Below are 16,846 nucleotides of genomic sequence, written 5' to 3' on the forward strand. Positions count from 1 at the left end.
GGCTGCCAAGGAAGAGCCTGATTTTGGGGGCCAGCCCTGTGCCGAAAATCAGGTGCCTGTGCAGGGTCTCGGGTGGGACACCCAGGGGTGGCTTTGTCACCTGCGGAAACTCGCGGTCCCTCTCTCGCAACTTCCGGACTTAAGATGTAACTAAACACGAATGGTTTGGTTTGGTTTTTTGGTTTTTTTTTTTTTTTTCTTCTAAATTTTATTGTATTATTGCAATAAACCTTTAACAGTAATTTTTTTAAAGTTGTATATTTATGACTGTTACTTCTGTGTGGTTTGTTTTTCACCGTGCTGGGCAAAATACACGAGAATTTCCAGCCTTCAAAGCATCACAGGGACCAGACCTGTTACAGTGCAATCAGTTGTACAGCGGTGGAATAAGCAATACCCATTCTAAAAAAATACTCTTACATAAAATAACTGCATCTCCATGGGAGCAGGGGGTGGAGTCCTGCACAACACACACACACACACACACCCCTCTATGTACATGTAAACGGATAAACCTCTCAGGTGAGCCTGGCTGCTCCTGTGCTGGGTGATGTTTCTGCAGGTGGTGGATTCCTTCTGCATGCAAAGGGCTCCTCGTTACAAGGTCATTTCAGGATGCAAGAAGGTATCTCTTGAAGTTTGGAGTTATTAAAGTGAAACAATGTCAGAGCAACGGGGATGGGAAAGGGCCCAGCAGGCTCTGCCCACGGGCCCTGGTGGCCTGGCAGCCCACGGTTCACAGGCTGCTGGATGATTGAGGAGAAACAACCCCCCCCCACTCCATTTTTGGTGGCATATCTGATGAGGAGGGCTGATGGCCCTGTGATTCCTGGCTGCTGGACACTCAGGAGTGGGAGCAGCAGCCACCTGGGGCTCCTGCACACAGAGCTGGGGCAGTTCGTGGCCTCAGTCACAGCACAGTCAGGTCATGGCCACGGGCAAAGCAAAGTCTGGGGCCGAGCTCAGCTCGTGCAGACAGAATGCTCACACCACTTCTGCTTAAGCAGGGCCAGCAGCAGGAGCTTTTGCCCTCTGCCCACTCTGGTTTGTGGCAGGAGAGCAGCCTGGTAATGCCCCGAGTCCTGTCCCTGCACCAGGACTGCCTGGACCAGCCAAAGGCAGGAGGGAAGGAGAAACAGCCCCGAGTGAGGCTTCAGCACCATTTCCACTGTGCAAGAAGTGGGAGTCGAGACACAGGTTGGATCTGTCAGTGCAGTTTTGTGCAGGTGTGAAATCCCAGAATGATTTGGGTTGGAAGGGACCCTAAAGATCACCTTGTTCCACCCCTGCCATGGGCAGGGACACCTTCCACTATCCCAGGCTGCTCCAAGCCCTGTCCAACCTGGCCTTGGACACTTCCAGAGATGAGGCAGCCACAGCTTCTCTGGGCAACCTGTGCCAGGGCCTCCCCACCCTCATTATGAAGAATTCCTTCCCAATACCCCATCTATCCCTGCCCTCTGGCAGTGGGAAGCCATTCCTCCTTGTCCTGTCCCTCCATGCCTTGTCCCCAGTCCCTCTCCAGCTCTCCTGGAGCCCCTTTAGGCCCTGCAAGGGGCTCTGAGCTCTCCCTGGAGCCTTCTCTTCTCCAGGTGAGCACCCCCAGCTCTCCCAGCCTGGCTCCAGAGCAGAGGGGCTCCAGCCCTTGGAGCAGCTCTGTGGCCTTAACCGAGAGTTCCAGGGGCTGGCAGGGGGCAGATGCTGCAGGAGGGGACTGGGTCCAACACAAGGAACTGAGCTCTGCTGCAGCATCCCAGGATTTTTCCACAGGGAACAGGGCTCAGCAAAGGGAAAAGCTGCTGCAGAAACAGCCAGGATGGAGCAAGAGCCCAACCGCAAGCCTCAGCCACAGGCAGCTTTCTCAGTGCTGTCCATGCCAGGAGAGCCCCAGAGCTTGATGAAAACTGGAAGCTTATGGACAATGGAAATGTTATTACAACTTCTTTGCAGGCCTATCTGGAAATTCAGTCCAGACACTCCAAATGCTCCCAGGCAGGGAAGCCAAGCACATGGTGCAGTCCTTCGTTCTCAGTTCTAAACACTGAACTTTGTAAATCCAACACTGGATTTTTTTTTTTTTAATTGCTTCTTAGGAAAAAAAAACCAACATTCATCAGACCTTGGCTTCTCCCTGAACCATCCCTTAAGGAAACAGAAATCTGCATTTTACAACATTACAGGAAAAAAAAAGCCTGCAGGCAGCTCAGCATAGCAACACTCGGAACCAACCCACTTCTGGACTCAAAAGCTTGCTCTGTGAAACAATTTTTAACAGCAGTGCTGTGCAGGAGGGACAGTTCCAGCAGACAACGTAATAAATGATGTATAAACCAGCCCACGCTCCCCAGCCAGCCTGGGGGGAGGGCATGGATGGGGTAGGGTAGATAGCAAGTTGTCCTCTGGATTTCCCTGCTCCAAGAACAAAATAGCCTCATGATATTATTTTATCCTCGTTTCCCCCCTTGTTCAACAAAGGTGACCAAAATCTCACACCCTGTTCCAAACAGAATGACCTCACTGGCCCCTTATCTAATTACAAAATATTTTCCTCTGCTGCTCCACTCCAGCCTCGCAGGGACTTTCCTTGCTGCTGTCAGCCTCAAGTTTTCCAGAGTCTTGGGTGGGGGGGGCAGGAAAGCAGCTTCTTTCCCCTTGCCCCTAACCAAAATGAAGCTGAAGGCCTTTGATGCCAAAGGCTTTGGCAAAACAACAGCCTGGAAGTTGTTTTGCTGCTGGTCCGGGTGCAGCCGAGGGAGCAGATGGAAGTTTGGGTGAAGCTTGTGCCCCGTGAGAGGATGAAGTCGGGGATTAAGGAGAGATCCTGATTTCCCTCTCCCTCTTCCCAGCCGATTACAAGGCGGCCACACCCTTCTTTTAGATTCCTAATTTCATTCCTCCTGGTTGTCATCATGTCTGCAGTGCAGGGAGGCTGAGCAGCTCCGGGAGGGGTTGCTGACACCCGGGGGGTGGCAGGAGCAGGTGAAGGCAAAAAGTAAAACCAGCACATCCTTTAAACCTCCCTGCAAAGCCTGAGCTCACCAAGCCCACATTTCAGGCTGCCAGGGCTCGATTTTCCGTCTCTCACTGTTAAAGGAAAGAACAAAAGCATCCGCCTTCAAACCCTCTTTTGTCCTCCTCAGGCTCCGACACCAGGCGAGCCACTCCCTGTGATCCCAGGGCAGGTGGAGGTGGGCGGCTCAGCCTGGCCCCCACAGCCAGCAGTTTTCCACACCTTTCTGCTCCAGCACCAAAGGATAGAGAACAGGATGAGCCAGGTGCAGGGCCACCCCATCCCTGCCCTTTCCAGCTGCTCCCTGGGGTTGGCAGGGAAGAGGAAGGCCCAAGGTGAGCCCTATGGGAAGGTGGCACCAGCTCTTCTTGCACCAGGTCAGAGATTTTGGCTGCTCCAGCCTGAATGGTGAGAGCCAGGAGTCCATCCGTGCCCTGAGAAGGGGCAGAGAAACAGCAACAGCACCAAGTGGGGGGAGAGAAGGGACACGGCCAGGGCAAAGGCACGGCTGCCACGCTCCCTTTGGCTCCCTGGAACACGGCTGCTGCTCCCCTGACTGAGCTGGACGTGGCTGCTGGACTGGCCAGGGTCCATTCCCAGACTTCCAAACCATCCAGCCTCAGAGGGGTGTAACGGGAGGCTGAGGTCTGGCTCACAGCACGGCAGGACAGGAATGGATCCAGGGAAATTCTCCACGCTCCGCTCCCATTCCGAGTGTGAGGAATCGCCGTTCATCCGACACAAACTCCGCAGTGCCCCTGGGAGGCAGCGACTCACAGCACTGGGACGAGAGGCCAGGGGCTGCAGCAGAGCAGGGCAAAGCACTGCAAGGATTCTTCTTGCAAGGGAAAAATTCCATACAGAGCAGATAGGAAAGCTTCCAGCACATCACAGAGCCAAGGCACCTCCACGCTCGTCCTGCTGGACCCACACTCCGTCCTCGAGCATCCAGGGAACAGGTCAGGTGCCCACACAAGAGCCAAGAAGCAGGATGACCAGAAAGTGCCTGTTTTTGCAAGCTTTACACACCTAGCACCAGAATTCCTGATGAAAGGAGCCTCTGCTGCATGCAGGGCTGGCAGGAAGGAAAGGAAAAGCTGGAATCTGTGACAGTTACAGCAGAGACTTCTCCAAGTACTAGAGATTTGGGGGTTTTTTGTTTCCTTGTTAGTAGGTAGTAGGAGGACAGGTTTGCTAGAGAAAGCACACTGCACGTCTGAACTACAGCACAGCACCAAGTTTCTGCATTTTTATTTTGGGGCAAAAGTCTTACAAGAGAAAGTCTGGTAAGGCAGATCTAGAATGCACATTTTATTTATGTAAAAAAAGAACCCCAACCAGACAACATGGGTAAGGTAGACAAGAACTTTTTTTTATATTCTGACTATACAATAATATTCCTCTCTTTTTTTTTTTTTTTTAATCCACTGCCACACTACTATAATGGATCTGCTCTATAGTCTAAGTTTCAGGTTGTCCAGTTAAGTTGTCTGCAGCTTCTTTAAACACGTTGACCTTTACCTATTTAGAGTTTCTTCTCAGAAACATTCATATATTATACAGGATATACAGATTTTGAAACAAGACACTTAAAAACACACACACCTATAGCCGCAACACTGGGATAGCTGCATTGTAGGGTTACCTTGTTCAGCCAGCTGTAGACTCTGTATGTACATAATTAGTTTTTATAGTGTTATTTACAGAGATGGACTAAAAGCTCTCTTTTAATCTAAAAGGTAAAGGCTCTTGTGTTTGAGTATGTGCAGTTTCATAGCCCTGTGAGAAAAAAAAAAATCATCACGACAACTATATACACTGTAAACAGCACAAGGCATGAGAATCTTCTCCTCCTCCTCCTCCTCCCCCAGACAATCTCACAGGAAAGTGTGCACTAATATTCCTCTTCCACCTCTGCTCCCGCTCCTCGGGTTTTCTTATGGATGGCGCGGTTAAAGCTGTGGCAGGCAGGGACCCAGTGATTGTCGTGGAGACCCAACTTGCAGCCCGGGATGCCCTTCTGGGAGCGGTGGCAGCACATCCAGTAGCCAGGCCCATAGGGCAGAGCCTGGCAGTAGGGCTTGGGATGCCACCGGCACAGGGACACGTCCCCCTTCACATATTTCTTCTTGCACTGCTTGCAAGGGTCTTCCCGATAGCGGGGGTCGCGGACCCAGCGCGAGTCCGCCGGCCTGATGTTGTAGTACTCGATGATGAATTTGAAGTAGTAGCAAGTGCATTTTAGGGCAACCAGGCTCCTGGTGGGAAGCAATCCAAAGATTTTCACGATGATGTGGTGAGGCAAGAAGGCCATGTACTGCTGAGGCTCCAAAAGCTGCTGGATTTTAAACCTGGTCTCCAGAAAGTCATGCGAAACCTGCCGCTTTAGGCAGGAAGCATCAAGTACTTGCAAAGCCCCTTCTGTGGGAGGGACAGAAGGGGCCAATGGCTCTGTAGGGACACTGCTTCTGACACATGATCTACCAGATGCCAGAGCATCCTCATCCTCATTTTGGGCTACTTTCCCTGGCTTCTCCTGGGTATTCTCCTGCTGTGGCTGTTGCTCGTGAGCAGCAGGCTGCTCACCCTGGAGGAAAAACAGCCTCCCTGGGAGTGAATCCTCACCAGAACTGGAGCTGGAGTGCTTCTCCTTCCTGCACCCTTTCTCTGTCTTGGTGACTGATATACTGATGCATAAGGGCTCCTTCCTAGCAGGATGCTTTGGGAAAATTACAGACTCTTTCGACGTACAATCAACAGTCGCGTTCTTGCTCTGCAAGGGATCCGGTGGCAGCCTGGCAGCAGCTGGACATGGGGACAGCAGAGCCCTGGGAGGCTCAATCTGTGCTTCAGTGTCATTCCTGCCAGCTGTCATTGCCAACACCGCCTGGGCAAGTCCCGAATTCACATTCCCCACCCGGGTATCCAGCCCCGAAGGAAACGGCTGCTGGGCAGAGGCAGCGCCATCCCACAGCTCGGTGTCACCCAGAGGGCCACAGCGGCCTCCATATCCAGCCTCTGCCACCCCTGCCTCCCCCAGCCCGTCCCCCTGAGCCGGGACCCCCTTCTCCACCTCTCCCTCGGGCTGGGTGCCACTGGCCAGGAGCACCCTGCCGACGTTCCTGCGGAAGCTGTTGTTCCGGGAGAGGCTCCCGGCCTCCCGCTCGCTCTGCCGCCTCAGGCACTCGGACTCCAGCTTGGCCACCATGTCCAGCACGCGCACGGGCTCGCCCTGGGGCTCGCCAGGGCCCCGCTCCGTGTGCGCCTCGCACGCTGCGGCCAAGGAGAAGGGGTCTGAGCCGGGCAGGGCGGCCTTGGGCTGGGCGCTGAGCCTGGTGGCAGAGGCGGCCGTGCAGGTCTTGGCACAGTCCACGAGCAGGGCGCTCGCCCGCTGCTCCAGGAACGCCACCATCTCGATGACCGACAGCGAGCGGCCCGGGAAGGCGCCCTCCGCGCTGTCACTGCCGAAGTGCACCGAGCAGTGCTCGATGCCGCAGGCGAAAGGCTCCGGCTGGGAGCACCTGGCGTTTGCCTCCCTCATTCTTTCCAGTTGAATTTTGGCTTTTTTAAGATCCACCGATTTTTTCCTGCGTTTGGCCGTTCTCCCGTCGATGTCCCACGTGCTCTTGATTTTCATGGAGCCCGTGCGGGCGTTGCTGCTGCACTGCTGGGCTGCGAAGAAGGCGATTTTCTCCTTGGTGTTGCCAGGTTTTACCACAGCCCAGACATCCAGCGGCCCTTCCCCTTCTTCTCCCTGGTGGATTGTCGCAGACAGGGCGTTCTTCTTCTCCCTGGCACTTGGACCATCCGCTGGGCCTTTCCCGTTCATATTGCACATAGTATTTGGATAAATAATCCCCAGAAGCTTTTGAGATGGAGTCACGAGGGAGGGTTTTGGGAAAACGCTCAGTTTGGTGCAGTTGGTGTATTTTTCTCCTTGTGCTGGTCCCTGGTGGCCTCGCAGGGAATCCTGGCTTATTTCTGGGGATCGCTCTTTCTTCTGTAACTTGAGATATGGCTTTAAGTGCATACCAGAAACCCTGGAAAAACAGAGAGGGAAGAAGTTATAGTTGCAAAATATGCCTGTGTGGAATCAGAGAAGGTGGCCCAGAGCAGGCACCAGCCCACACCTCGAGAGGAACCACATGAGAAAGGAAAAGAGCCACCAAGGTTGCAAAATCCACCCTTGGAGAACTTCCTGCAGTAGGAGAGAACTTCCCATTAGAGAAATCTGTTTCCAGGCAGTTGCAAGGAGAAATTCTAAAGTTTAAGTTGTATCAGTTGTGAAAACATAGCTAGTGGTTCATTCTTGAGCTAGAGCCATCCTTCTGCCTGCTCCTCCCTCAATCCAGTTGCAAGGCACACATAGGTCACAGGGTTTATCTGGACATCAGCTACCACATACACTCCTTTCAGCAGATAAAGCAAGGTTAAAGCTCAAAAGGGAAATAAGCAAGAGTAATTCTAATAATCAGAGATCCCAGGGGATATCTAATCTCCTAGCATCACCCGAAATCACAGAGTGGTTTGGGCTGGAAGGGACCTTAAAGCTCATTTTGTTCCACTTCCTTCCACAGGCAGGGACACCTTCCACTACCCCAGGTTGCTCCAAGTCCCATCCTTGGACACTTCCAGAGATGGAGCAGCCACAGCTTCTCTGGGCAATGAAACCTTTCCTTTAGTATATTGATAATGGCAAGTTTGGTGACTTTCCCATAAGGATCCTTATGTTATACATCAGATATGCCCCCAAAAGTGACAGCAGCATAGCATGCAGCTGAGGACACCCACTCTCAAGGATGGGATTTTACAGTCAAGAATTCCAGAGCTGAGAAGGACCCCTTGGATGCTGCTGACACTGCAGCAGCAGCCCTCCTGCAGCAGCCCCAGACTCCTCTGTCCTGTCACACCTCCACAGCCATCTCCTATTCAAAGCTCGGGAACGCTGGAGCCCAGGGCACTGCCACACAGGATGCAACCACCAGGAGACTCCAGGCTCTTCTCCCAAGAGTATCGCATAAGCACATTACAGAACTAACTATAGATTACGTTTCCATGGTAATCTTTGAGTTGTTGCACTCAAAGGCCTCCTCTTTGGGGATGATCTGTGCTTGAGAGTGAAGAGCAGCAGGTTCAATGCCACGTTCATTATGAGCTGACACAGGCACACTCAGGCACTGAACACGCTTCCCTTGAGAGCCAACACCAAGAGAGTTGCTTAAGTATGGCAACTTTGTACATTTCTAGCCTAAAACCAGCTTTTAACTAAAAACCTCAATTTGTTGGTCTATAAAGTCCAACAAATTTATCAGTGATGCTGCCCAAGCAGAGGAAGCCTCCAGGACTCGGAGCAGCCATGCTGCTTAACCACTGCTTTCCCTGGAGATTTGGTCCCTCCTTCTGGCCCTAATGTCAAGAAGGGAGGGCAAGCACAGAGATTTTGGGGAGGTGCAGCCAGAGGAAGGGCTTAGTTCACCTTTCTACACTCCTCTGGTCCAAGCAGTGCTTTGAAGACCAGGAAGCAGCCGCTGGAAAGGCAGATGTTACATTCCTTCCCTCTGGATTTTTAAGGGAGACCATCACCTGGCTCTTGCAACCAGACAGTGCCAAAACCACCTGCATCTCACCTAGAGACTGTGAGGGTAAGAGATGCCAGTGTTGCAGACACACCTACCCAGTCCCTGGGTTAATTCTCTCCCCCTGCCAATTCCAGCTCGTTGGAATTGGGTCACCTCCCAATTTAGTCTCCTCTGCAAAACGCAACTGAGCTACTTGTTTGCCTCCTCAGTTGGATGCTAAAAACTAAAATAATCTCATAAAAATAGAACTTTGGGGCGGTGAAATGGATGCATGAAGAGAAAAATGGGAAATCAGGACTGCTGGAGTTTGCTTTGGCCTCATTTTTCACAGGATCTGCCGCATTGTGGTTGTACTTCACAGCAAAGCAGGGTCAGGCCACTGATGTGCCCTGGCCAAAGCCCAGCCCAGAAGAGCAGCAGGTGAAGCACTGCAGCAAACTGCTGCAGAGAACAGTGCCTGCAGCCTTCCCTTCCAGAAGGACATTTCCCAGACTAGAGAGAAAAGCTCCAGTGGCTGCTCGCCACCGTACCCTGGGGAGAAGAGGTGAATGCAATTAAAAACACGACTTTGCATGCTGAAATCTCCTGAGCCAGGAGCAGAAGATCAAATTTCATTCATGAGTTCTCATGCCAAGGTGTTTGAAAGATGAGCTGAGCTTGTTTTTAGAAGGCTTTCGTCAAGCAGTTTTCAGGAATCCAGCAGGACAATCAGCTCGACACCCTTCATTAAGAGAAGCTGCAAATGAAGGTGAGACCAGGTATTGTATGAATAAAAACAGAACCAAACTGGTTACCCCAACAGGCTCAGGGGACATGTTCAGCCAGCAGAGTTGGTTCAGCTGCCCCCAGCTATTTCTGCTCTATGGAGAAAGACAAAGGGTAAAGTTCTGCCTTACCTATTACAGATTTCTTGTTTAAGGTTATATTTCCTCCTGTGTTTCAGTTAGTACCTGGCTCAGCCAACAATACCATTTCAGGTTGAAAAGTTATAATTTACATAACAAAATTATGCCTTAGTCAGAAGTTTTACTGCCAGAATAATTGCCTCATTTGAATTCAGCATTCAGTTCATTGCACATGTTTTAATGGATCCGGATTTAAAGAAAACCTTCATCTAATAACTTCAGACAGCTGTAAAGAGCACTGCAAACTCCACGAGACCAGCTGCCACCTGCCTCAGAGTTTTCCAGCAGCAGGGAAGAGAACTTTCATTTTAAAAGTCATCTTAGCAGTGGGCCTTACCTGAAAGTGTCACTTGAAAAAAACGAGCCCCCACCTCACACACCCTTTGCTGTGGACATTGAGAATGAACTTTTAGGCAATCACAGCTTCTTCCCTGCACGTCAGCAGCACATTTCATCTCTAGCTCCTAGAATTAGAACAAGGCTTCCCAGCAGAAATTGCTTTGAAGATGAACCAGAGCCCAGTCCCCACCCACAGACTCCCCTGTTTCTCAGTGCTGGCAAGCAGAGAGCTGTGGCAGCTGCAGGTAAGCTTTTAAATATTTAAAGCCACCAAAAATAGTTGTTAAAAGGTGAAGTCACATATTCCCTATGAAACTTCATTCCAGAATAATTCTGTTTGCTTTCCTCCACCCTTTAAGTTATCAAGCTCTCTAATTTTATCTTTAGAGACAACGACTCTTCAGAAGTCCACGGGAGCAAACATAAAAGGTTTTCAATCCCAAATGTGCGGTTTTAAATTGCTGATAGGAGAAAATTCTGCCAGGAATGATCAGCACTGAAACAACGAGCAGTGCTGCCTTTATACTGTTATTCCATCCTTAAGCTGATGAAATAAAGGGGCCAGTTTTTCTATTTCTAATCAGCCGTGTCTGAAAAACAGGATACTTGCACTGCTGGAATGACACTGCTGTTTTCACAAGTCGTAACTACAGCTTGTTTCCACTGTAGTTTTATCAAGTTGGTTACTACACATTGTTGATACAGAAATATATTCCTTTATATGAGCTCAGACACTCACACCCCCCTCCTCTCCCCACCCAAGGGAAGACCCATAACCCACTGGTGGACTCCCCATCCCTGAAAGTGTCCAAAACCAGGCTGGATGGGGCTTGGAAGAACCTGGTCTAGTGGGAGGTGTCCCTGCCCATGGCAATGGGTTGGAATGAGATGGGGTCTGAAGTCTTTTCCAACCCAAATCATTCCATGTTTTGGAATGGTGCTGGAAGATTCTGGCCAGCTTGGCCTTTTGTATCTTCCAGCATCCTTTTGTATCTATGCATGTTCTAAATCACAGCAGCCTTAAACAAGAATATATTTGCTTTAGTGGAAACTCCAAAGTTGGAGGAAAAACTGTTAGAAAAGACTCAATTTTCACAATTCCTTTGTAAGGTCCACAGAGAGCCTTAATTCCCCTTGCAGCTCCCAGGTCAGGGACTCTGCTGATGCCCTGTGCAGCCAAAAGACTTCATCTGGCCAGCAAGAACAACAACAACAAAAAAGCATAATCTTCACAAGCAGCATATTCACACTGCAAGTTTTCTGGGCAAAGCACCGGAAGGTTTTATTAGGGTGAAAATTTCCATCAAAACCCCCAAGTTTCCTATGGATTTCTCCTTGTAAACACCAACTCCAGTTGACAAAAGCTCTTCGCGTTGCTGACTGCACACCCAGTGCCAACTACAGCTCTGAAAAACCCCTCAGGACATTCTAACACAAGGCAGGGGCCAAAAAAAAAAAAAAAGGGAAAAAAGAAAATAACAACAATAAAACCCCCACACCTCTGGCAAAGCATTTCTCCTCCCTGGCATCCCAGTTCTCCGTCCACAGAGCTTTCCTCCACCATAAAAGCCACTCACAATTAGCAAGGACTGAGCACTGAGTGGGAGTGAACCACGGTCAACCACTTGTTATTTCTGGAAGGGCTTGGTGGGTCCTCTGGGCTCGATCTCCAGTACCATTTCCATCCCCTTTGCACTGCCAGGGCAAGGCAAAGCAGACAGAGAGCTGCTTCAAAGGCATTCCACGGATTCTGCCGGGGCGGGAAAGTCCCGGGATGGAAGGCGCTCTGCTACTCATGGAGTTTGTTCTGGAGCATGGCAAGGATCCAAGCTCGGAGAAAGGAGGGCTGGGAAGCACCATGCTCCAGAGCAGGGGTGGGTTTGACTCTGGCAGCCGTGGAAGCATCTGATTTCCTGAAAACCCACTCCCCTTGGAGCGGCAATTACTCCTGACCCACCTCCCAACATCTCCAAAATGCCTCTTGCAGAAAAGGGAGAGCCAGCAAGGATTAGAGTGGGATTTGAAGGCAAACAGAAGGCATGTGGCTGCTGAAGGAGAGCTCTCTGCTCCAGTGGCCAGCCTGGGGGAAGTGGAAGAATGCCAAAAACGTGGGGCAGAGCTGGCCCAGAAGAGCAGAGGAGCTAAATGCAACATAAGAACCAAACTCCCAACTCTGGATCCCTCCCCAGCTTGTTTGCCTGTGTCAGGTGCTCAGATAACCTGACTCTGGGGGAGACAACACCCAAATACAGCTGCACACAGCACAGCCAGGAAAGCCACCCCACAAAGGCCATCACCTCCAGCACACAGAGGTTTCGGGTGACAGAATGCACCCCCAAGCCCAACACAGACCACTCCACTTTGAGGCTCCCACCCATTAATGTTTTGAACACATTTTACACTAAACACACACACCCCCTTCAGTAAAGCACAGTTGCCTTGGCTACTTTCTAAATTTTGTACAGGAAGAAGTGCCACTGCTTTGCAGGCTTTTGTACAGAAGCACTTACCATGAAGGGAGTGATGCAGCAGTAATTCTTCACTGAGCCTCAGGAAGCTCAAAGCCCTGCTTCCCAGCCATGCCAGACATGACAGAGAGATGACAAAGAAGAAGGGAACAAAATAAACTGAAAGATTTGGAATTCAAGGTTATCAGCTGCTCCAGAAACGTGTACCTCAGACATGACGGGATGGCACACGTGGCTGTCATGGGACAGGATGAGAGGAAATCACAGCAGAACAGCAAGATGAAAACTGGTGGTTTTACAGGGCTTCTGCTGAAAGCTGCCCAGAGCAGCCCAGGTAACTGACACATGTCCTTCTGGAAATGTTTTACCTTTATTAATTTGTTTTCTGATTTATGAAGTGCAAGAGGAGCGAGACCTCTCGCCATATCACAGCACAACAAATTTCTTCTGTTAATGAACCAACAGAGAGTGATGCTATTTATAGCCTTCATTTTTGTGCATATGTAATGAGAACACATGAAAGGTTGCAGAAATTAACCTTGGACCACACGATCAGTAACAGACTCAGCATTCAAAAGAAAAAATAAGCAAAAGTAGAGCTGAAGGCAAGTTATCAGGCTGCTCTTTTGAAACTCAAGACTGAAAGAAACTGGTTCATGAAGTCAGCTGGCGTGTGGAGGACTTCACTGCACACAGCATTCTCCAGGAGTCAAAAGGTGTTTTCATTATTAAGAACACATCCCAAACAAGATCCAAAGAAACTCCAACTGGATGTGATCCTTCTTCGTGAAGGATACCAGAAGCAGACACAAGTTTTGGGTCACATCACTTGGAAACTTCTTTCTTAGAGATCAAAAAGTCTAGGAATAAACATGAGAACTGGTGCAGCATTAAGTCACTGCAGAGATATTTAACAACAAAGGAAAAGTGAAAGGTTTTTTTTAGTTTGTGAGAAAAAAGAGAAACAGGGCTGCAAGCAAGGGCAGGGCAGAGATCAAGAGTACAACACAAAATACCAAATTTGACTTTGCACCATTTTTAAAGAGGGGAGGTAAGGGTGATGATGAGGGCAAAAGCCCAGGCGTTAATCTGAACAAGAGCATTGGCAGGGGGAGGATTAGAGAGCTTCATAAAAACTGTGAGGATTGGCTCATCCCAGTTTTAGAATCCAAACCAGATAGGCTCATGCACTGCAGGCCAAGAAACAGGATTTATAAACCTCTTGAAAGGCAACAATAGGAGGTAATAAACATGTGGCACATTGGAGGGGGCACTGCAGGGGAGAAAGAGAAGGAGAATGATTGCAGCCTCTCCAGTGCTCGTATTCTGACTCCAGTATAAAGGTGCTTTGCAAGCAAAGAGGATTAATGTGACACAGAGAAAAAGGGGGAAGAGGGAATAGTTCAATATGCCAGACTAACCTCAAGGTTCTCAAAACAACCCATCTTTTTAAACCAATCTACTATATCTTACTCACATGGACTTCAGAGAGCACAAAGAGATTTACTGGTTAAGACAGATTGGCACAGAAATGGGAAAACAGACAAAGGAGCTGTCTTAGCAGCAGACAGCCCCAGGTGATGCTGAATAAGAAAATACCAGCCTGGAAACCAAAGACATGCCTCAAGAATCAGCCCTGGGAACATCTGATTTTGTTAGGAATGACCTCAGCACTAATTCTGCACCCACAGAAATAGAGGCAGTTCCAAAACAGCAGAGGGACAAAGCTCCAAGTAAAAGAAACCGAGGAGGGTTTTGAAATGCAGTGATGCACCAGCAAAAGGAACATCTATAAATTTTGGAAGTAACTGAGGTGAACTGGCCACCATAGAGACATCCATGAAACAGGAACGTGGAGGTGATGCTGTGACAGCAGCGACAAGCCCTCCAGCCAGACCAGCTCCAGAGCACAGCACACACTTTTAGCCAGGACTGAGAATATTCTGTGAGGGGCATCACCCTGAGAACAACAGCAATTGCTTCTCAAGAAGCTACTGGAGAACACTTGGGTCACTTAGCACACCAAAACCACCAGTGAGGGTTACAACCCCATTTTACAGAATGCAGAAGAAGAGGTAAACCACTGAAAATAAGCAGCTGTCCTTAGGCAAAAGGAAAATAAAAGGAACAGAAACTTAAATGAGTCTATAAACTGTCATGAATGTTCAGCCTGGGAATTAAAAGAAGGTTCCTAACTGCACAGCAAGATCTGTCATCTTCAGTAATGGCTTAATCTACAGGAGGAGAGAAGAAAAGATGCAAGAAAAGATGTAAATGTTTTTAGGCTGGACCAAGTTCACAAAAGGGATTATGAGATCCTGCTTGAGAAAGCAAGGAGCTGGGTGACCCAGGAAGTCTTTTCCAGCACTAAATTACCATGAGACTAACATAGCAAGTATATGCTGTCTACTCAACCACAAAGAACAAAGGTTAAAAGTTTGCTTTAAACCCACACAGCCTTTGGAAACCAAAAAGCTGGCGCTCTTCCTCCAGACTGAGGAAGTTTAAGAGCCTTGGTTTCAGAAAAAGAATTAAAAAAAAAAAAAAATGCACATATATTTTGAAGTAGCTTGAACTCAAACAAACTGGCATGTCCTTGCATTTGCATGAGGACAAGTTGTTCTGCACGGTGTTCCTATAAGGAGACACAGTGAGAGGCGTTCACTTAATTGTCACATAAGCACAAGTGTTTGAAATCAGTCGTGCATTTCTCCTTAATAAGAGACACAGGAGAGTGAGCAATGCAAAATCTGAGCTTAAACTAATCTAATTACTTAGTCCACAGTAAGACAAACCGCAACAATGACTGCCAGCATTTCCACTTGCTTTAAGCTGCCTGCATGTTTTAATGCCTACTCTGACGAGCCTTTCGCCAATTAAGTTTTACTTCAAAGTCATGTTTCCCAAACTAATTTACAGCTGTTGCTAGAAAACCCAAGGATTTCTCCAAGCACACTACCAGCTGTAGTGAATCTGCAGTTGTCATTATCAAATAAAAACGTCAGAGAACATTTCTGCCCTTAAGCCATTACAACGCTTCCCTTGAACACTACCCAAAAGTCAGAATTTAGAGCAAACATTTGAGCGACAGCACAAGACAATAGGAGAGGACAAGGAGAAGGCTAAAAGCGGTGCTGGACACCCAGCTGCAGGCAGAGCAGCCAGTCTGTTCATACCGTTTGACTTGATGGAAGGTGGAGGATGTGGAGTTCAGCGGTTCCCTGTGGAGGCCAGCTCTGCAGGAACTCTTCATGGTAACGACCTCTCCAGCTAAGGCACCTCGTCACAGCCAGTCCATCCTGGGCTACACCCCAGGCTCCCCCATCAGCTCTGCCTGCCCCACACGCAGCTTCACCGTGTCTCTGCCACCTAAAAACTGAACAACAGAGAGCTACGTGAGAAGACCACAGGCACAGATGATCAGGACACGGACTTTCCCATGAGAGAGAATAGATATATATAAAAATACAAATATATACAAACACAAACATGCTACGCATGCATAGATACAAAAGATATGTATTCAGATATAAAAGAACATCATCATGCCAGTATTGCAGCTGGAGTTCCTGAACACCACTAAACACAAATTAACACGCCCCACCACAGCCGGTCTGCACACACAGAGTTTTTTCACCTTATATCCGACTGCAGCACTACCTTGGCACCTCCCACGGAACACGCTGTCTTCCCAGCTCCATGTAAACAGGACGCACAAGATCTCTCTGCTTGTTAGCACCACATCAGGCTTTGGAGGGAAGTAGCTGCTAGCAGTGAGATTTGAGGCTGCCAGGAGTTACGTTAGCGCTCTAATCAAAATAACGTGGTGGATTTCATAAAAGGACAGAAAACATGTCACCACGCAGCCTCCAAGTCTTGTGAAAACTGCCCTGTCTTTGCATCACATGCAGATAAGACAGATTACACCAAAACAAAGCTGTTCTGCAGGATCTCTTTTTCTCCCTGGGTTGCTGACTTCTACACCTTGTCCTTGGAGCAGACACTCTTACCGGCACTCTAACACACTTTGATGGAGAAAGAACAACAACCTTCGAGCTGGAACATTAAAGGGAAGAGTGACACAGCAAAAGAGCCCTGGAAAACCTCAAATACTCCAGCCTGAGCTGCCAGCAGATTGTTTTAGAGACTGTTTGCTTCCTCTCTAGAGGACCATGCACAATGATGCCGTAATAAAGGAATGCCATTTGAGGATGCTAACTATGGAGCTGTGTCGCCAGGGGAGCTGTGATTTAGTGCAGCAGGTTGTTCTCTCCTTTTCAGCAGCTTTGCCCGGTGTTCCTACTGCTGCCTACCCCTGCTTTTGCAGAGATGGAGCCTCTCACATCACCCCCTTCCTAACACCTCCCACACAGAAGAGCCCCCACTATACCCAGCTCAGCACAGCACTGCTTGACCGGTGTGGATCACAATCAATGCTCCCAACTAAACACTCCTGGCCTGGAAAACCTGCTCTTGGTAGCCACACTTGCCAGGAAAATGATGAAGGATGAACCTTCCAGGCAGGAAAAACAGAAGCTGGTTTAG

At 49.1% G+C, this 16,846-nt stretch overlaps 1 protein-coding gene across 6 annotated transcripts in view; it reads right to left on the reverse strand.

Annotated features, from left to right (window-relative positions):
• Positions 1-4,308: 4,308 nt before the first annotated feature.
• FBXO34 (F-box protein 34) overlaps positions 4,309-16,846 on the reverse strand; it is a 39,462-nt gene continuing 26,924 nt past the window's right edge. For 5 of the 6 annotated variants that reach the window (XM_082283417.1, XM_082283414.1, XM_082283415.1 and 2 more), the window contains 2 exons: positions 15,478-15,677; positions 4,309-7,050 (listed from right to left, as the gene is read on the reverse strand). In XM_082283417.1, the coding sequence (XP_082139543.1) occupies positions 4,905-7,050; positions 15,478-15,554 (2,223 nt within the window). In that variant the 5' untranslated portion in view covers positions 15,555-15,677 and the 3' untranslated portion in view covers positions 4,309-4,904. Of the gene's footprint in view, positions 7,051-15,477; positions 15,693-16,846 lie in introns of all 6 variants that reach the window. The other variant, XM_082283418.1, reaches the window with a different exon arrangement.

The sequence above is a fragment of the Coloeus monedula genome, assembly GCF_965178545.1.
Source record: "Coloeus monedula genome assembly, chromosome: 6".
Classification (NCBI taxonomy): Eukaryota; Metazoa; Chordata; class Aves; order Passeriformes; family Corvidae; genus Coloeus; species Coloeus monedula.